General features: G+C 33.5%; 2 protein-coding genes and 1 pseudogene across 2 annotated transcripts; 2 read left to right on the top strand and 1 right to left on the bottom strand.

Moving 5' to 3' along the window:
- Positions 1–1,300: 1,300 nt before the first annotated feature.
- Positions 1,301–7,938, top strand: LOC120136200 (annotated as a pseudogene).
- A 1,060-nt stretch (positions 7,939–8,998) lies between these two features.
- LOC120136196 (putative methylesterase 11, chloroplastic) lies at positions 8,999–12,383 on the bottom strand. The gene is made up of 6 exons (XM_039152301.1): positions 11,887–12,383; positions 11,086–11,319; positions 10,620–10,763; positions 9,951–10,082; positions 9,225–9,592; positions 8,999–9,189 (listed from the first exon to the last, which is right to left on the bottom strand). The coding sequence occupies exons 1-5, from the start codon at positions 12,223–12,225 to the stop codon at positions 9,314–9,316; spliced, it is 1,128 nt and encodes a 375-aa protein (XP_039008232.1). The 5' UTR covers positions 12,226–12,383; the 3' UTR covers positions 8,999–9,189; positions 9,225–9,313.
- A 6,481-nt stretch (positions 12,384–18,864) lies between these two features.
- LOC120136019 lies at positions 18,865–21,372 on the top strand. Its single transcript, XM_039152142.1, has 7 exons — positions 18,865–18,914; positions 19,469–19,866; positions 19,961–20,042; positions 20,153–20,219; positions 20,697–20,882; positions 20,995–21,052; positions 21,142–21,372. The coding sequence occupies exons 2-7, from the start codon at positions 19,545–19,547 to the stop codon at positions 21,321–21,323; spliced, it is 897 nt and encodes a 298-aa protein (XP_039008073.1). The 5' UTR covers positions 18,865–18,914; positions 19,469–19,544; the 3' UTR covers positions 21,324–21,372.

Raw genomic sequence — 21,372 nt, 5'->3', positions numbered from 1 at the left:
GTACTCCTCTCCTTCGTTTCTGAACTGTTTTTCGTTTTGATTGTTTCGTTGTTGGAAACTTTTTTGGGGGCTTTTAAATTGTTTGGATGTTGTTAATTTGATGTTATGATTGCTTTCTCTGCTTTGATGTTTATGTTGAATGCATTTCTCTTGTTTTCTTTGTCTTTTGCCTTGCAGGATGATTGATTTAGTTGCCTTAGATCAGTGGTGAAGTTTTGTTTGCTTGTTTAGTTTTTTAAGTAGCTCAAAAGATTATTTGACGGAGGAGGATGACTGTTGGCACGGAGGTGATGAGAGGCAAAAGGCCGATGATGGAAGTTCAAAGATTTGGAAGGTATTTTTGTAGAGTTTTAGTATGGAGAAGGTGTCTTTACTAAGTTTGACTGCTGGCTCGCTCAGCCGGCCTTCCTCCATCTTCGGCTCTTATTATCTCCTTATGAACCACCATCTTCCTCCATCACCCCAATCTTGTATCAACTAGTAGAATAAATTATAAGTTCTTTAATTTTGCTGATGCTTTAGTGAAGTAATTGTATCTTAGGGCTGCAAAAAGATCATTGAGAAGGCTTGGGCTCTGCTTTTTTTCGTTCTTCTGAATCATACATATATGTATGTATTTAAATGCTATTTGTTGTCGATTTAACATGTTCACATTCAACCACCATTGGTGGGGATAAACCATGCATTCTTTATTGATATGAATTAATTGTATATGGTACTTGAATTTGATGTCTTGGTGTTTAATACCTTAATATGCCCTGGGATTTAAAGTAATTCCTTGTTGCAAAATTTTCTTGCGTGCACTCAAGATTGCTTTTACTGCAATGCAGCCTTAACTTAGATTACTGTTGCTTGATTGGTGAACTTGAAGATATGCCCATTGTAAATTAGTTTCCGAACTGCTAGCTTTCTTTTGACTACATGGTGTCCACATTTTCACATCATAACCATCCTGCCCTTACCTCTATATCTCGTCGTTCTTTTAATTGATATGGAAAAAAAATTTAGAAAGTCATATAAGATAATAATATGTTTCTCCGATTTTCTTTCAAACATCTTAGAGGAGAATGCAAAGTGGTGCATACTGTATTTGAAATGTCAACTGCATTATTGTTCAAATCAAAGCAAATTATGGATTATATTTTTTCCTTTTTTATTTCTTTTATGATATTCATTTTTTTTCTTAATATTGTTTTAGATCTTAATCATCACGAAGGAGGAGAAGAATACAGAATTGAAGACATAACAGAAATTTCATCTTTTTAGAGTGATTGATCGAGGATTTTGCTTTGATATCTGCTTCTGAAAGGAATATATGGAGATAAAATCTTACCAGAATCAGGCTGAGCTGTTTTGTGAAGGAATATTTACTATCCTATTCTATCATCCCATATACATCAGTTATTTGTGGGATTTGTGCTTTCATGATGGTACGTTTCTTAATCGATTTTTTTTTATAGGAATAGGAGGTCTCATTAAAAACCTCCCTCTTAGTGGACCTTACCCGTAAGGTAAAGCCCAACTAGCAGAAGGAGGAAAAGAGTACCTCAATTTATTAATGAAAGCCAAGTTACATAAGACTTAAAAACACTTTTACATACAACATAAGACCTCACACACTCCTCTAGCTTCTAAGCTCTGAAACAGACACCAACTGAAACAGACAAAATAATCACCCGATCCCCTCTTTTGCTAGCTTGTCAGCCTCACAATTACAAGACCTTGGAATCCACCTGAATTTAAAATTTCTAAAAGAAACAATAGATACAATTTCCTTAACAAAATTTGAAAGGGAAAGAGGAACCAAAGCTTGATCTTTGATCCAATCCACGACAAGCTTGCAATTACATTCAATAACGAGCCTGCCCTTGAACAACCATCCTGAAGAAACAAAGATATCAATGCCTCTTTTTACAGCTTTCAATTCTGCTAAATAGGGATGAGAAGGACCAACATTTTTTGAAAAAGAGATAAGTGTAACCCGATTCCAATCCCTGAGAAGACCCCCTATTCCAGCAACTCTCCCAACTCTACTAAAAGCCCCATCCACATTCAATTTAAAAAAATCTACTGGAGGAGGAATCCACCAGCACCCAGATCTGAGTAGTTCCTTAGAAACAGAGATACTATCTGTCAAGGAAGGATCACCAATTAAAGAATCCACCTTAATATAGGAAATAGGATATTTTGCTAGAAACCATCTTGCTAGCCTTAAGTGAACAGTGAAAAACAGTGAAAGCTTGTTTAGTTTACCATTATCAAAGATAATCTCATTTCTGATTCTCCAAATTGACCATAGCACTACACCCGGAATAAACTTCCAAATAACCGAAGAAGGCCTCAAATCAAACCAAGAACTAAGTAAGGAAGGAGGGTCAAATGGAAAAGCTAGACTTATACCCCCAATAACAAATTAATTTATTCCACAGCTCCCACGAAACTTGACAGAACAAAAAAAGATGCTGGACTGATTCATCACATAGGTTGCACAAAGGGCAGTTAGTGTTCTCCCCTATAGTAACCCCCCTTTTCATCAATTCCATTCTAACAACAACTTTTTGATGAGATAGCTACCAAAGGAAAGTCTCCACTCTAGGAGGGACTAATCCCAGCTAAACACAGTTTCTCCACTGAAATATATCCTCATAAACAGTCTCTAGAGATTTCTTGCACTCTTTGACAGAAAACAGCCCGTCTCCCAAGCCATCCCACAACAGGCAATCCTCCAAAGATTCAATCAGTTTAATGTCTTTAAGGCTGTTCAATAAGTCAACCAATTGCAATACTTCCCAATCACATAGATTCCTCCTTGTTTTAATATTCCACTCCCATCCATTCAAGTCAAAACTACCAAAATCAGCCACATTGCCACCTTTGTTAGTAGAAAGTGAAAAAATCCTAGGAAAAAGAATTTTTAATGGACAATCCCCAAGCCAAATATCCTTCCAAAAAGAGACAGATTTTCCATTCCCTATTTGTATTTTTGCATGAGATCTAAGGCACCCTCCAATGAAGTCATTCTTTGAGAAGTTATTAACAATTCCCCTCTAAATCCACGAGTCTTTATGAGATAGGGCCTTGGTGATATTCAAGGAATGACAACTCACATTATGTTTACTATAAAAGAATTTCTTCCATATCGAGTCTTTCTCATTTGCAAACTTCCATACTTACTTCCCCAACAACGCTCGATTGGTACAATTCAAATCAACTCCTAAACCTCCACTACTCAACGGCTTACAAATCTTTTTCCAACTAACCCAATGCATTCTCTTCTTCTCGCCCCCTCCACCCCAAAGAAAATTCGACATCAAAGAATTTAACTGTTGAGAAATAGTAGATGGCATCTTGAAAATGGATAGGTAAAAAATGGGTAAAGATGAAAGTACCAACTTTATAAGCACCAATCTACCAGCCATGGATAAAGATAAAGCTTTCCACCCCGCCAATTTTCTACTAAAATTCTCTATGTCCGGCTCCCACAACTTCTCTGAATTCTTTTTTACACCCAAAGGGAGGCCTAAATAAACTGTCGGGAAAGAGCCAATAGAACAACCAATATCCCTCGCCCATTCTTCAAGTAAGTCATTCTCCATATTAATACCATAAAGTTTACTTTTGGCTAAATTGAGATGGAGCCCTGTCATTAGGCTAAAAATCCTCAAAACTCTTCTAACATTCTTGATCTGGGTAATAGAGGCTCGACAGAATATAATTAAATCGTCCGCAAACTGTAGGTGTGATAAATTAAAGGAATTTTGATCATTGCCGAACGAAAACCCTTGAAACAGACCCAAATCCACTGCTTTTGTAAGCATCTTGTGAAGCAATTCCCCAACAACATTGAACAGAATAGGAGAGAGGCTACATCCTTGCCTTAATCCTTTATCAATAAGAAATTCTTTTGTAGGGGACCCATTGACTAGGACCGATATAGAAGCTATGGAAATACTTTGTGTGGTCCAAGAACACCACATATCACCAAAACCTATCTCTTTCAATAATCTTATAACAATCTGCCATTCCACTGTGTCATACGCTCTGTTGAAGTCTACTTTAAAGACAACATCTTTAAGCCCTTGTTTCCTCCAACTGTCAATTCCTTCATTGGCCACACAAGCATATTCCAACAATTGTCTCCCCGGAATAAATGCAAACTGATTAGGACTGATAATATCTTTGACACAAGAAATAAGTCTCTTTGAAAGCACTTTTGATAGAATTTTATATAGGCTGCCCACAAGACTAATGGGTCTATAGTCTTCTATACTCTCCGGATTACCTTTCTTTGGGATCAAGGTAATAAAAGCGTGGTTAACCCCGTGTACCCACTCCTTTCCTTCAAAGAAATCTGGAAAAAAAAACTCCATAACCTACTCCTTCAAATGATTCCAGTATTTCTTATAAAAACCCATGGTAAAACCATCCGGACCGGGAGTTTTAGCACTATCTGAAGAAGAAATTGCATTCCACACTTCTTGCTCTGTAAATTCCTCCTCCAGATAAACCCTTTGAACTGCTGATATTTTCATAAAATCAAAATCTAAACCCTCAACCTCAAAAGCTACTTTTGTGTTGTATGCAGTCTTGAAAAACTCATAAACACTGTTTTTTATCTTAACTGGATCCGAAAATACCACCCCTTCAATTTTCAGAGAATGAATGGTATTGACACTATTTCTTTTCATAGCAGTAAGGTGAAAAAACCTCGTATTTTTGTCTCCGTTTTTGATCCATCTATTTCTTGAATTCTGCCACCAAATGCTTTCCTCGATCCTTAACAATCTCCACAGCTCATTTTTGAATTCAATCAACTGATCCCATTCCCCCTTAGACAACATTCCACCTTGTGACTTTAAATCCAATTCGTTTATTTTCACTTCAAGTAGCGAAATAGAGTCTGCCAGCCCTAAATGACTGCTGCCAGGCCAATTTCTGATCTTCTTCTTCGCATTTTGTAACAACCTGAAAATCCCCCCTCTATTCCTCTTCTTCTTCTCATCAACCACACAACCTTCAACCAAATCATCAAACCCTTTCTCCTCTAACAGAAAATTAAAGAGCCTAAAGGGTTTGGGGCCCCAATTGTGACTAACATCCTCCAACAAGACCGGATTATGATCTGAAATTGATTTTGGTAAAAGGCATTGTGAAATCCTAGGAAAGCTGTTCAAAAATCTGCCACAAATTAGAAATCGATCTAGTCTAACCCATGTTGACAACTCTCTGTTACTGCACCAGGTGAAAGATCCTCCTGACATGGGCAGATCCATAAGGTTAGCTTGTTGTATAAATGATCTAAGAGTTTCAATAGCATGCCAATTTTGTGATCTCCCTTGCTTTTCTTCCGGAACAAGATACACATTGAAATCACCCCCAATACAAACTGGCAAATTCGTCAAATTAACATAACTTAGCAGCTCCCTAAAGAATTCCTCCTTTTCAGCTTCAATAACAGGTCCATAGATATTAATGAAGACAAACTCCTTTTGGCCATTCAAAAAATCGATTTTATGATTCGTTTAATCAGTTTGAAAACAGTTCAGTTGAATTAGAATGATGATTTGCATCTATATGATTATTAAGCTACATTTATACCTTTTCACTTACTGGTGATTCTTTTTCATTTAGCTTTTATTTCTTTTTAGTTTTTTACCGAAATTTCTCTCATTTCTTATGTTTTAAGTCATTCTTTTTTATTTCTTTTAATATTATTCCCCTTTTTTTCCTCCAAAATTTTGACCATTACCCTTTTCCAGGTCTATGATCATACACAATTGTTTTGCAATGTTTACTTTAAGAGCTACCCTAGTCTATCAAAAATCAAGCAGATTGAGTGGAGCAACCGGTGAGTTATATCTCTAGTTAACATGATTGTGTTCTTACTATTTACTCTTATCAATATATAATTAATATCTAGATGCTTTATGTAGATCCATATCAACCTTTCATGCCATTTTCATTGCAATGATGTCCTTGTACTTTGTGTTTTAGTCAGACCTCTATTCTGACCACCAATATACTACTGGCCTGGTTACTTTCCGAATTTCTGCACTGTCTACATTCACGTTGGGGGTGGAGATACTCTTTTCTTTTTACTCTTGGGCGAAAACTCTTGGATCAGGATTAACTTTAATCTTCTATGTTCTTTTATGCTTGGTTTAGCATATCTGATATTACGAAGAAGTTGATATGCCTTGACTTTAGTCAGATGCTTTAGGCATTTTACAGGCTTGTCTCATTTTATCTCCGGTGTGAAGATTTATTATCAGAATGAGTATCACCATTACATGCTCGTGGCCTTGTTTCCATTTTATCTGTCTGATAATCGATATCTGGTGCAGGGCTAGGTCAACACATACCTGTCTCACTAGAAGCTTGATCAGTGGCTTGTCTATGATGTGTCTTAAACTGCCTTGCAGTCAGTGTTAAGGGGCAAATAGTTCAGGTCATTTTGCTTGGAGCCTTTCTAGTTGAAACAATCAAAACCTAGGGAGCATATCTACCAAATTAAGTTTTTTGGCCTAGTATCTTTATTGTCATTACTAGGATAACTAAATCCCAAGAAAACTTGGGTGATAGCTCTTACTCACGTATGCCAGTACTTTCTGTCAGGACTAGGATAATCTAATCCCAGGAAACTTAGTTGATAGCTCTTGCTCTATCCATATATTTAGAACATGACGCAATATCTAGAACGTGCTTCTTTTAGGATTTGGTTGAAGTAAGCATTTTCTTGACTTCATTTCGATAGGCGCAAAATGTTAAAATGTGCCTCAAATCTCTCATCTAACCTGGAAAGAAGTTGATATTTTATGGTATTTACCCTCTTTTTATTGCAGAATGATTAAATATCAAATGAATTAATACATAAATATGCAAAATGTCATGAAATTACATACCAACCTCAGACAAATTTACTTAATATGCAACCGAAGTCGGTGTTTAACATCACCATAAGCCAATTGTTGCCTATTATACGTACAAGAGGGAGTGATATTGCTGTAAGTTCATCTTGCTGAAACTACTTTTTTTAACAGGTATCTGTTGGTTACTTTCTGGTTGACCTTGGGATGATCATTTGGTTTTACCCTTTTCTGGGTGGAGTGGAGTATGCAATTATTTTTATTGTTTGATTATTATCTTCCCCAATTGTCTCATCTTTCTATAGAGGCCTAGTTGGTGAGTGGGGGTTGATCTTATCGTGATGTAAATCAACCTAAAATCTGTTATCTTCACCATCTTCTGTCGGTAGCAGCTGTAGCGTACTCTATGTTGACAGGGGAGGGTCAGCTTTGTACGTTCATGGTACTCATCTCCGAGACTACAACCCCTGGGATCAACTTGAGATGGTAAAGACTCAACTATGTATCAGCTGATTCTTCCTGTAATTCATAAAATGCAATTCAGTTTCATATGTTAAGGACACCTGGGTTCATATAGGTATCTCGACACAGCTGGAATGAAGAGATCCAGAGCATACTTGATTAATGGAGTTGTAATATTTGTAACTTGGCTGGTGAGTGGAGTTGGTTTACTGCTTTCGGACCCCTTTTTTTCCTCGACAATTTCGGACTTGGGTTGCAAGGGTTTGAACCTGAGCTTTCATGCCATGCCTCACAAGTCTCTTGAACTTTGATGTTTTTGGCAGGTTGCAAGAATAATCCTGTTTGTGTATCTATTTTACCTACGGGCGAGTGTTAATCATCATTGTGCCATCGGTCCTATCGGTTATGAATCTAACGTTGTTCGGAAAGATTATCAAGGGAATGAGGAAGACATTAGCTAAGAGGCAGTGGAATGTGTTTCGACAAAGAAAGCCTTCTTTTTAGGCGTAATTATTGCCCTGTGCATCCCCTGTTCCACTTTGTTTATGTGTAAATGGTGAGATTTGACAAAGGAATCTTATAGTGATTAATATCATCAAGGAGGTTTAACAAATATATATATATATATATATATATCAATTTAAGTATGCGAGCTTTGAAACTACCAAGTGAACATCGAAACTCATCTTCTGAATATCAAAATTCAGTGTTAAATTTTGATTTCTTTAATCATTTTAAAGTAAAACTACTAAAGACTCCTGTTAAATTTCGAAACTTGATCTTAAAATACAGATTTAACCTTTCTTAAGTTAAACGAAATCCTTAAAAGCGTATTTATCACCAAACATGTATGATCATATTTTCACTTCGAAAAATATATCCTAAACATGCATCCACATTATATGCCGATATATCATTCTCTTTTAAATTTATATTATTCATTTAATACTTGAACATAAAGTTGAACTTGATTTTTAATTCATCAAGTAACCTAAATAGTTGAAGGAAGTATTGTTCTAGCTAGAGGTTTTAAGTTCAAGTAACTACGTCTACGTGTGTGCGTTATAAATGACTAAGAAAGATTTTGAACATATATTACCTTGTAATCACCTTAGACTATTCATAATTTGGGGATAAATTTAGAATGTTTAAAAGTTCATGGACCAATTTAGAATGAGAGTTATAGTTTTGGGATGAAATTAAAATGTGCAAAAGTTTGATATTCAATTTATAACTAGGGTTGTAGTTTGGAGATATGTAATGCAATTAACTCTTCAATGATTTAACAAATAGATTATCGTAGTTAAACCATGACGTTATCCTATGAATGACAGGAATCTAGACGGTGTAGAGTTGGACGATGTCTTGGTTGCTTATCCTTCTTGGCCAATTCATATGGTACTCAAGGAGTTGTTATGTATGTATGTATGTATGTATGTATGTATCCTTTCAAGGATTTTACAATCATCTTTCTCGATGCTATGCCTCGAAATAGCACGAGCATGTTCCATTGAACTTTGTAGGCTATATATTTGTCTTGTTCTTCAGTGACTATATTTCAGCAATCCATCAAGCTTAAGCTTAGATGTATCATGTTTACATGAGAAATTTGTTCAACAAGACAGACAAAACAAGCATCCTTGTATGCACCAAGCCTTGTGATAAAAAAAATGGCTGATACTGCCTTATGTGAAACCCTCAAGTGTTCATCTTTCACTAGCATAAATACGAATATCTCATGAAAGGAAAACCGGAAACAATAAACGGTCAAGGAAAATGATATCGACATATTCCGCACTCTAATACAAGATGCGGCTATCTAGCGTTCGAGCTCTAAAGACCATCTTTTAAGGTATGGGCATGGGCATGGGCATGGGCATGGGCATGGCATGTTCACTAAAATTCCAGAGAATGATTTCCCTATACCTCATCAAATGAAGCCCCAAGTGGGGGACTCCCATTGAATATCCAACAATTAGATTCTCTCAAGGTGGAGGGAGTTTTGAGATCTCTACAAATAGTTTGTGCAAGGCTTGAGGCTTTGAGAAAAATGGCGAGTGGTCGGCCCCTTTTAGACGGAGTACTTTTTCTGGTGGGCTTGAGTTAATCATCCTCTCTTGAAGCACCGTTGGTATGGCATTATCTTCGGGAGTTTCTATGTAAAAACGCCTCACGGACCCATATTTCATGTCAGAAAGTGAAAGCTTCTCCAAAACTGGTGCAAAAGGGATCGGCCTCATTGACACAGATGCTAACGCTACATCCTGGACCATAGAAAAGTGGAGTAAAACCAGCAGTTGCAATGGCACACGATCACAGAGGCATTACAGACACATATACAAGAGATGGAATAAGTCTAATTTGAACAAATAGAGAATCAGAAGACAAAAGTCATCGAAAAGTTTTAGACAATCAAGTTAGAAGGAGATGTTAAGATACTGATTGCATAATGCGTACACATTTCCATTTACATAAGAAATTTTACCAAACCAGGGGGGGCCAAGGGCCCTGCCACTTGCCAGCATGGTAGAATATCTAATAAGTAAGCCAAATTATCTTGTTATATGACATGCAAGTCAAATTAATTAAGAAAGAAATCATTAATCCCGAGTTCAGACGTACCTTGGAAGGACTTTGGTTGAATAACAAATCCCGCAATAAAGACTTGTCTAGATCTATAGCAGTTGGAGGATGGCCATTTCCATTAGCATACACAAATATCTGAGCTTGTCGCATTAGATCATTGGATCCTGACTGGAACAGTTTAAGCACTAGTTACATAAAGTCGTAAAGTTGTAATCGTTAGATTAATTGTTCATGGAAAGTATTAACAAGGTGTCAGATACGGATGTATGTCCAAACCAGGTATTTTCACATTTTTAGATTTTTTAAACATATTTAAAGGGTCATATCCCCATGCTTATGTCCAAAAATACATCAAACACGGATGTCAAATACTGATACTTAAAAGAAAAATGAAAAGTTGGAGCAACATAGTTAACAAGTACCATATAGGAATATGGGTGACTTAATATATTCAATGTTGAGAGATAAGGTTAGCCTCACTTCCTTCACAAGATTACAGTTTAAAGACCCAGGGCAGACGCTTATGGTGAAACAAGATGTCGATGCCAAAGATTCAAGCAAATCAATAAGTTCGGCAAAAAGTGAAACTACAGACGCTAAAAACAGACAGTCAACGGAAGTGCATATTTCAAGTCCAACATCATTAGAACACATCTGCAGAGAATAGTTTTCGGAAATTAAAATAATGATTCAACCAATACAAACCTGTAGAGAAAACATATCAAGAGTACTTTGTCCATTTATCAGCATTGCAGCAGCCACAAAAACAGCCTTTGCAATTTTAAAAGGAAACAGCTCCATTGCATGCGATATGCATGCACCACCAAAATCATGCCCGACCAAGATCACCTGCAAAGTTTCAAGGCAATGAGGCCTTGTTACCAATCTCTTAACTACATCAAACTTTCCAGTAACAGTGAGGATAAAAAGTTGTAAAAAAAATGTTCTGCAAAGCATGGTTAGCAGAGATATACAAGCGCCAATATAAAGTACAATTTAATATACCCCATAAAGGCTAGTTAATGGGCAGGACACACGTTGAATTGATTAACAAGCTTTAAATTTAATGTCCGTCTGCACCAGAAAAAGTTCTTCCAAACACGAAGAAGCAAGCTGAAAAGGGAGCATATGTACTGGAACTAAACAAGTAAAGAAAGAAATAGAGAAGAACCTTCTCGCCTTCGGAAAGTTTTTCAAGAAAATCAGTTAGTGGCTTCGCATATTGTGAGAGACTGGTGATGCCATTTGTGTCGAACGAATGAATGCCAGAACCTGTTAGATCAACTGCAGTAGCTTTGAAACCACCTTCCTCTAGGAGTGCAATTGTTTTATACCAACACCAAGCACCGAAGCCTCCACCATGGACAAGGACAAAATGATTTGTTTCCAAATTATCGAGCTTGTCCTGTCAAAAGGAAAAGAAAGAGAGAAAGATCATAATCGACATTTAAAAGGATTAAAGTACACCTAACAAGCAAAGTTGCTTATGGTAACAACTAACAAAGAACAGAAAATTAAACAAAACCTGTAAACACGCAGCCTTATAGACAAACCATTAACATATTGATAGAATTTCCAGCAAGCCATAAAGAATTTGTCCAGAAATTTTATGAGCTTAGCTTTAACTTATCCAGCTGAATTCCATAATTAAATCAACTTCTCAAATAGCTAATTCATTTTCCAGAACTACAAAATCTAGCATTTAGTATCAGAATTAACACCCAGATTGCTAAGAATAATAAAAAAAAATTTAATACCACAAGTAACCAATAAAATTTTTGATCATTATCTTCATATCCCTCGTGATTCCCATAATCTAAATACAATTATAAAAAATTAATATAGTAACCCATAAAATAAAATTGGAAAATTAAAACCCAACACTCAACAATAATGACCTGCGCCAACCAAAAAAGCACCTATACACAATAAATTACAGAATTGAAAAAAGTTAACACTAATAATGGCTAACCTGGTTAACAAGCTGACGAGGTTGCAAAAGCGGGTCAGTAAGGGACCTAGCTCTAGAACTGGAACTCCGAGGCAACTGACCCGCTTTCTTAGACCCGGAACTAGAATTCGGGTACCTTAACGAAGCCGCCCTATCAAATGGCAATGAAGCTCCCCCGTTTTGCTGCCTGAACAAGATCGCAGCTGCCAAAGCCTGCTCTTGAAGCACAGCATCATCGAGCTTGTCCTTTCTCGACGATCGGACCCTAGCCCACCGGTTGCTGGAATTGGCTCCGTTCTGCTGGTGCTGCAACCGTTTCGCTACCGTTTTATGAGCAAAGCAGGTGCAAAGGTTTCCCATTTTCTAGGCTGCATGAAGAGGAAAGAGAGAAAAAGGCTAAGAAAAGAGAAAGGGAGATAGGTGCCTTATATATAAGTTTTGCATCTGTGTATTTTTGTACGTATAAATATACGGTATTTATCTACCTAGAAGGAGCGGTGTTGGTGGCTGACGGCGGTTGGATGGTGAGAGTTGGACAATCTATAATACCCTCTTTTTGACTTTCTTTTTATTTATTTTCTTTTCCAATTGTAAACCCTACCCCTCAACCTCAAGAGGTATTAGTGGAAGGATTGTGGGATTGGAATCACACATTCCTATGTTGATTTTTATGTTTGGTTGATTGAGAATCTTATTCCCGGTAATATTTTATTATCAATAGTAGATTTTTTGGGGTATATTGCCGGGAATGTCATTACATTCATTCTCTTAGGTATTGTAACATTACTGGCGTTTTAGACTAAAATGTCTTTAAATTTTTATTTTTTTTTCAAAAATATCATTCTCCTGTCATTGAATAATAAAAATTCTATGAAGGTTAAATTACAAATTTATCCTTAAATTATTTAAGATTACAAAAAAAAAATCTATATTAAAAATTTTATATGAAGTTCAGGGTTAAAAAATTTACCTTTCATTAAACTTTTTTTTATATTTTAATTTTGTAAAAAAATACAAATATTATGATTTAATTTTTTTAAAGAAATATAAATATTTTACAATTTGTAATATTATACAAATATATAATAATGTCAATTTGGTCAAATACATTCCAATAATCTTATTCTTTAACCAACACGGTAATCTTACATTCCTGCTAAACCAACCAAACACAAAATACAACATTCCCAGTAATCCTATTCCCTGGTAATCTTTTATTCCCACTGGTAATCTTACATTCCGTTAACCAAACGCACCCCAAGTGTAAATTGCCTAATTACTACCATATCTATATTATATCTATATATAATTATTTTATTATTATTACTAAATATGTTCTTAATTACACTATCAAAGTTGTTTATCTAGACACGATTTTGTTGATCCTCTAATTAAATTTATACCATCTTTAAATCTTTATTTTTTTTCAAATATCATTATTCCCTAATTGAGTTCGATTACTATTGACATTTTCTTTCTTTTTATAGATAAATAGTAAAATATTAATTCCTAAATAAAATATTAATTAAGTCTTAAATTTTGTAAAATTACTTAGATAATAGGGGAAAAACAGAATTTGTTTATACCATGGATTAAAAAAGTTGACTTTTACATTATAAAATACGTCTGAATTGTTTGACCACATCTGAAACACATTCAGATTATTTGACGTTTTTGGAAAAACAATGTTCAAATGTTAGCTTGCAAGCATGCATGCATCTTGAGAAAGTTGTCGTGTGATCCTACGTCTTCTCAAATCATCGGATACTCTGTATCTTCTCAGATGTCACCAGGTGATTCGAATGTCTTTAGTAAAATATTATAATAGTGATCCTATATGGAAAAAAATATTCTAATACCTAATCTGAGATTTTTCTCAATATATTATTTGAGCAAATTTTTCGTTGAAAATTCAAAGAATAATATTTTTTACTAAATATTATAGATTATCACTCTTATTATAAACTTTTTGGTAAAATATGCATAGTTATATCTTGATAAATTAATGATGATGTTGATTTGTCATCGTAAGATGATGTCACGTAAAAATTATGATGTCAGTAAATCTGTTAAATTTTTGTAACATGTGGTCAAAATAAAATAAAAGCGCAACATTAGGTATTATTTAAAGGAAATAGTCAAACTTACGAAAATGAAAACACTGAAATAGTTAGATGACTAAATGTATAATTTAACCTAAACTTTTACAAAGAATCACACTTCTTTAATTTCAAGGGGAACTTTTCTTTCGGGCCGGTTAACAACTTTTCCGTCATTCCAAACAGGAAGTGAGACCGATCTCTTTCCGCTTTAGAGAATTAAAATAAATAAATAAATTGGAAGTTCCATTAAAAATATGTTAGGAAGATTCCAATAACTATAGTGAGTGTTAATCTTTTTCAAGGATTTTTTACTAAAAAGTAAAATATATTGTATATTTTTATCAATGTGAATGGTTTCAAAAGTAATTTTTAATCACTTATTAATTATTAGAGATTGAAATTTAAATTTTATCTGATGTTATTTAAAAAATTAATAATATAATTTGTTTGATGAAAAATTAAAATTAAAATCAAAAATAGAATATATATATATTATAGTTTAAAATTTAATGTTCGGACGTTTATATATTATACACATAAAAAAGGTGTTATTGAACATGTATGCATCGTGAGATCATTTCAATTGGTCAAAATTAAGCGATTGTGTGAATAACGTTGAATTAAATGTTTGTAACTTTTAAACTTCTTCTTAGATCATGATGAATTATAGACTATAGTAATGATTGGATGTTGTCTTCAAAAGAGATATATTTATCTTTTGGTTTAAAGATGATAAATATTTTTTTTAAATTAATAATTTAAATTTATATATTTTGATTATGTTGTTAGTTAAATTTAATAATTGTTTATTAATTGATGTCATATATTATATCATATTTTACATTATACTTTTTAGAAGTTTATTTTTTTTTAAATTGTTTAAATTTTAATTTTCTTTTTAAAATTTGTTTTAAAAATGTTATAAATGTCATATGTCAAAATCATAATAAGTTACGTGATAATGATATATCAAATAAAAATATTAACATTTAAAGGTTAAAATCAATAAATAAATATATTAATCAACGGGGTCAATTCAAGTTGTGAGCAGTTTGATATCGTTTAAGTAAGGATTTGAATTCGAGTTATTCCTTACTGGAAGACCCACCCTCCAAAACCAGGTGTATGACGCGGATCGATCCGAATTAATCAAGGCGAAACCTTGATTACAATATACACTTTAGTATTTAAATTTTGTATACGATTGGGTACTTAAATTTGCTCTTAAAATATAATTTTTTTTTACTTAAATTAGTATTTGAAATCCATTAAGGGTGTGTTTGGTTGGGGGAATGTGAGATTTCTATTGGAATTGAATCCACATTCCCCGTTTGGTTGGTCGGGAATGTCATTTCCGGTAATCTTACATTATCAATAGTGGATTTTTAGGTATATTACGAGAATGTCATTATCTCTTTCCTTAGGTATTGTTGGATTATCGGCGTTTTGGACTAAAATACCCTTAAAAATTTACTTTCAAAAATATCCTTATTCTATCATTGAATAATAAAATTCTACGAATGTTAAATTATAAATTTATCTTTAAACTATTTAGATTTACAAAAAAAAAAACTATAATTAAAATTTTATATGAAGTTCAGGGGTTAAAATAAAATTTTACCCTTTCATTAAACCTTTTTATATTTTCAATTTTGTAAAAAAATTATATAAATTTTATGAATTTAAATTTTTAAAGAAAATACATAAATATTTTCAAACTTGTTAAAAAATAAATATATAACAAGAACAATTTGGTCAAATATACATTCTAATGATCTTTTATTCATTTAACCAAACACGGTAATCTTACATTCATGCTAAACCAACCAAACACAAAATACAACATTCTCAGTAATTCTATTCCCTGGTAATCTTTTATTCCCACTGGTAATATTTTATTCACACTAGTAACTTATTTCGTGAACCAAACGCACTTTTAGTATTAAATACAATGCGAGGTTAAAAAGGGAAAACCAAGCACAAATTTAGTTGTGATCATTGAGTTCAAGTCCACATTAATTTATGCCTGACCAACAGATTACATTATCATTATGAAATCTATTTTTGGTCATGCGGTGCACATGTTACATGTACTTGGTAGAGTAAACTTCCCACTTGCTTCCTCATTCTTTAAGCTTTCTGAATGGCTTGACTGTTTTGGTACCCAATTCCTTAACTTAATGCCCATATGTTGCCTAGTTATCAAAAGTTTGTGTTAATCTCAATAATTCGTAGATTTATATCGTATTTATACGTTTTTTGTGTTATTGTTACATCTAAAATATTTATAAGTTTGTGTTATTATATAATATAATTTTCTAAATTCACACCCTTAACATTAATTTTTATGTACTTTACTGTATTAGCACGTGGTTTCCATTAGCAAGAGAACATCTTTTGTGACGTTGAGAGGGAAAAGTGAGAAATAATTTATTGAATGAAGTGGAAAGAAAGCATGGGTTTGAATAATCATGGCAGACATGATGTGCACATGATCCTAGTAAGCAATTATACACTCGGTAATTGGCACGCTTTACCCTTTATTTTTCTATTTTCCCCGAGGTATTTTATTTAGAGTAATATCCAAAATTGAGGCAAATCAAAATTACTAACGCAAATATATAAATTGAGTAAAATTTAAATGGATGTGTGTATGATTATTGGACTAAATCGCATATCTCTAAATTGGTATTGAATCAAAAGAATATGTTCTATTCATACACTCGGTAATTGGCACGCTTTACCCTTTTTCTATTTTCCCCGAGGTATTTATTTAGAGTAATATCCAAATTGCGGCAAATCAAAATTACTACGCAAATATATAAATTGAGTAAAATTTAAATGGATGTGTGTATGATTATTGGACTAAATCGCATATCTCTAAATTTGTATTGAATCAAAAGAATATGTTCTATTCATGTCGATCATTAGATCTAATGCGATTAAAAAAATTCCTTTGATATAATGGTTATTAAAGGGATCACAAAGTAACAGAATCAGCTATGCCTAACCAACTCATAAATCCCTTTGAGCCGCTTGATTTTGTGGTCCAATCTCTTGCAGTTCACTTGATGCAAGGGGCGTGTCATGATTAGGGATGGGCATGGGATCTGAATCCGACGGGTTTCGACTCGATCTAATCGGGGATTTTTTAAAAAAAAAAACCGGGTTCGAGTTGGGTCGGGTTTGGTTTAGGGTGAAAACGGCCGACCCGACCCAGAAAAAATATATAATTTCACCCTATATATTTATGAATAATTACAATAACACCTATCTATATATTATTTTTTTCAATTAAGTAACTGTTTTTATTGAATAAAAATATTTTTGATTATTTCAGGTCGGGTCGGATTTTTAAGTTATATATAAGGTCGTGTGAAAACTTGTTTTGGTCGGGTCGGGTATCGGGTGGAGGACTCCTTGTTCTCGGGTCGGGTGGACCAAAAACTCGACCCATGCCCATCCCTAATCATGATCATTTTGTGACACGTGATACCTCTTGTACGTTGAGTTAAAATGCCGTATTTTTTAAACTTATTAAATATGTCCGGTGGTAAAGTAAAATAGAATGTTATTCTATTTTAAGATAATAAGTATGAACAATTATATTTGTTGGGTGTATATATATTGTCAATACATTAAGAAAATTCTAAATATATATTATTTTATAATTTTCCCATACTAATAAAAAATACCATAATTTTTCTAAGGAAGAAATTCATCAAGGACACAAGTGTTTTCAAATTACTAATGTTTTACATAGCAGCTCATTAACTTGCTTACTGTGGTCTGTTACCATTCCTATTTTATTAATTTCCTTTTAAAGATATGAAAATAATTACATATAACGAAAGTCTAAGTTATATTTCTGTGACACCTGTTTAGTTTGATAGGGTATTTTTTTCATTTTTGAAGTATTCATTTTAATTCGATTGATCTTAATAATAAAATGTATTATTATTTTAATTAAAGGATCTAACTTCGAACAGCTGTGTGTACGCGTTGTTGATGGACTGAAAAAACTCTAAGTATATTTTATTTTGTAATCACTTATGACTATTTTAAAAAATAATTTGATAATTATTTTATATATTAATTTTGAGTTTTGGTTTTATTTTAATAAACTTATTTTATTTTATAGATTTTTACATTATTTAACAAAAATTTCAAAGTCCTTTAACAGTTTAATTTTAAAAAATGAAATTTTTAAGCGAGCAAACAAAACTAATATGTCTTATACAATATTTTAAAGTTATCATCATTAGTACCCGATTTGGATTGGTCAATCAATAGATCACACGCCAATAATTAATTCAAAAAAATAATTTCACATTATAAAAATAAAAATAAAAAATAAATTATAAATTAAATACAAATAAAATTTTAAATGTAAATTGAAATTTATAAATAATTATCCATTTAAATATTAAAATTTAATCTCATTCTCAATTTATTCATTCTCTTCACACACCCTATTACAAGTTTTTTTTATTAGTATAAGATAAATACAATATAACATATGTTTAAAGATAATTCTTACACATTAAATAATTAAAAATTGTTGACCACCTATAGAATAAAATGTAAACTTGGATGTTCTCTTAGATAACAAAAGAGTTTATTTATTTAAAAAATTAAAATATTTATGTTAATATTATCAATAAAAAATATTAACGATACAGATTAAATTATCGTAAAACACTCAAAAAAAATTAGAATACACAATTTATATTTTTTTCTAAAAAATTCACAGAATGATGTTCATAGGTGGGTCATGGGAAGAGAATGATTTTATTTTTGGATTGGGAACTCAAAACCCAGCCCAATTGAATCCACAACAAAACCATTTTAGACAAGCGAAAAGATTTATAAGATGTCTGTCGTTTAAGATTCTTGTCTTGTGGACAAAGAACATCTCTCTTCGAAGTTGGCGGTTGACTCCCAAAGGTAGTTTCTCTCTTTAATCATCTCCTGGGTATTTTAATCCCATGCTAATTTTATTCTAATTAGTTATTAATCGTATCTTCATCTTTGTTGCATAGCCGTTGTAAGGATTTTTGGGATTCTTTACTCCATATTTTGGTTTAGCTTCATGGTTATACCCAAACATATACAACTTGGAATCCGCTAATTCCTTGTTCATTTATGTGTGCATGAAGAAATTTTGTATGTTTGTTTGCAATCGTTTTTTAAACCCTTGTTGTATATTTCATGTCGGTTTCGTAGTCTATGTTCGGAATTCGTGATTGTGAAACTTTCCTTTGTGTCTTAAGATTTAATTCTTTGTTCTTAGAAGGGTTTTGAGTATGGGGATATTGGGATATGATATGAGAATATGAACCCCAAATATATGAGAAGGTTTGGGGAAATTTGAACATCTGTTACTCGTACTCGAGTTCGAGTAACATAGGTTTGGGATGTAATATTTTAGCAGAATTTACTTGAGCATTTCGTAACAGACATTGCCTATGTTATGCTGTTAAGTTTGATTCTTTGTGTAGCTTAGAGATAGGCAAGGACTTGGTGCCGACAGAGGTAAGATCGTTTATAGAAAGGGAAACCGAGTTTTGGAAAAGGATGGAAAAGCAGCAACCTGGTTCCTCGGATGATAGTGGTGAAGGTCGAACTGATAAGCTTCCTGAGGAAGTTGGTCCTACCAAGACTGATCTAATGAATTGTATCTCGACTCTAACTTTATCGGATGATGGAATTAGTGGAGAAGATAGTGATTCATTTGATGCAAACGGGACAAACGATGTTTCTGTTGCTTTCGTTAAGACTCCTGTTATTCAATTGAGGAAAAAACTTCTTGTTCTCGATGTGAATGGATTGCTTGCTGATATAGTATCTCGTCCTCCAAAGAATTACAAAGCAGATGCACGCTTTGCAGGACGAGCAGGTAAGAAGCTTGTTATCTGAGAAATTTATTTGCTCATGTTAATGTTATGTACAAACTATTTAAAAACTAATTGTGAAATTCTTTTGTTTTCCAGTTTTTAAGAGATCCTTCTACGACGATTTTTTTAGGTTTTGTTGTGAGAGGTTCGAAGTTGGTATTTGGTCTTCACGAAACAGGTACTTTTCCAAGAAGAAACGAACATTCGATTGCCTTTCTTAGTGCTCAAACGTTGTCATTGAGCATCGATACATTACTGTTAATTGCTTGATCAAATTACCTTTTTCAGGAAAAACTTGGAAAGAGTCGTTGATATTTTGCTGGGAGATATGAAACAAAAGTTGCTTTTCTGTTGGGTAAATATAACGGATTCTCTGCTTTTTTTCTATGTTCTGAGAACATCTTTGTTACCATTGCATGTTATTATCCATACCTAAAACATGATCTAGCTGACTTTAGACAAGATTGATAGTTAATCTCCAACGATAGTATCAATTTAATCTTCTAGCTATTTGACCTTTGCTTCGTATGAAAGGAAAAATAAAGGCCCTGCGTGGTGCCAGATCGGTAGTTGATCACCAGCAAGTGCAGATTGATTCTTCTAGCCATTGTACGACTCCTATGTATTTTAAAGAAACACCGTGCTTTTTGATGCCCTACCAATTAACGAAATTTGATTTCCTTACCTTGAGGGTTAGGTAACATGGATTAAGTTAGAAAAAATCAAGCATTCCCATTCACTGATTTTTGCATCAAACACTATTTTCATGTGCATTTTAACTTGAATGTTGCAACTCTGATCCAATTGCTTTATGCCCGCAATGATTGTTTAGGATGCATCTCACTGCACTGCAACACGATTCAAAACTCCCGGGAATAGATATAAGCCCTTAGTTTTTAAAGAGTTGAGGAAGATTTGGAGAAAAACCGATCCCGATCTTCCATGGGAGATGGGATATTATGATGAATCTAATACGTTATTGATAGATGATTCTCCCTACAAAGCACTGCTTAATCCCGTAAGTAAACCGACTATTGTATTTTCTGTTTATGTCCCCAATATTTTCCTTTGTCTTTTCAAATAGATCCTGATCATCGTTTACGGTTTTCTGCTATTGTTTGATCTTGTAGCCACATACTGCAATATTTCCTCATCCATTCGAATTCGGAATGAATGATAATTCATTAGGTAAGACGATTTCTGAAATTATTTTAATGTTATTGAGTTCGGTTTATGTTCTGTTGACTATCTTGTTGAGTTCGTATTTATTTCTTCAGGCATCGGTGGTGATCTTAGAGTTTATTTGGAAAGATTAGATTCAGCTGAGAATGTACAGAAATTTATAGAGCAAAACCCATTTGGTCAGGTAGCTATTACTGAAAGAAGCCATGACTGGGGCTTCTACAGCGAAGTTTTTGACGTATGCGTTCATTCTCGAGTAGAACAGCTTGGCTGTTAGTTTTGAATCAATTGATTGAAACAAGGTTTAGCATGGTTTTTTTAGACAA

Source organism: Hibiscus syriacus, unplaced genomic scaffold (assembly GCF_006381635.1).
Source record: "Hibiscus syriacus cultivar Baekdansim isolate YM2019G1 unplaced genomic scaffold, ASM638163v2 tig00110621_pilon, whole genome shotgun sequence".
NCBI classification, from domain to species: Eukaryota; Viridiplantae; Streptophyta; class Magnoliopsida; order Malvales; family Malvaceae; genus Hibiscus; species Hibiscus syriacus.
This window is presented reverse-complemented; position numbering and strand designations above follow the sequence as displayed.

Bases quoted from the DNA above. Each gene is read 5' to 3' on its own strand.
- LOC120136196 (XM_039152301.1), bottom strand. From the start codon at position 12,225: ATGGGAAACCTTTGCACCTGCTTTGCTCATAAAACGGTAGCGAAACGG. The intron at 11,320-11,886 runs GTTAGCCATTAT...TCCTTTTGACAG, and splicing joins CTCGTCAGCTTGTTAACCAG to GACAAGCTCGATAATTTGGA. The intron at 10,764-11,085 runs GTTCTTCTCTAT...GAAACTTTGCAG, and splicing joins AACTTTCCGAAGGCGAGAAG to GTGATCTTGGTCGGGCATGA.
- LOC120136019 (XM_039152142.1), top strand. From the start codon at position 19,545: ATGGAAAAGCAGCAACCTGGTTCCTCGGATGATAGTGGTGAAGGTCGA. The intron at 20,043-20,152 runs GTACTTTTCCAA...TACCTTTTTCAG, and splicing joins ATTTGGTCTTCACGAAACAG to GAAAAACTTGGAAAGAGTCG. The intron at 20,220-20,696 runs GTAAATATAACG...ATGATTGTTTAG, and splicing joins AAAAGTTGCTTTTCTGTTGG to GATGCATCTCACTGCACTGC.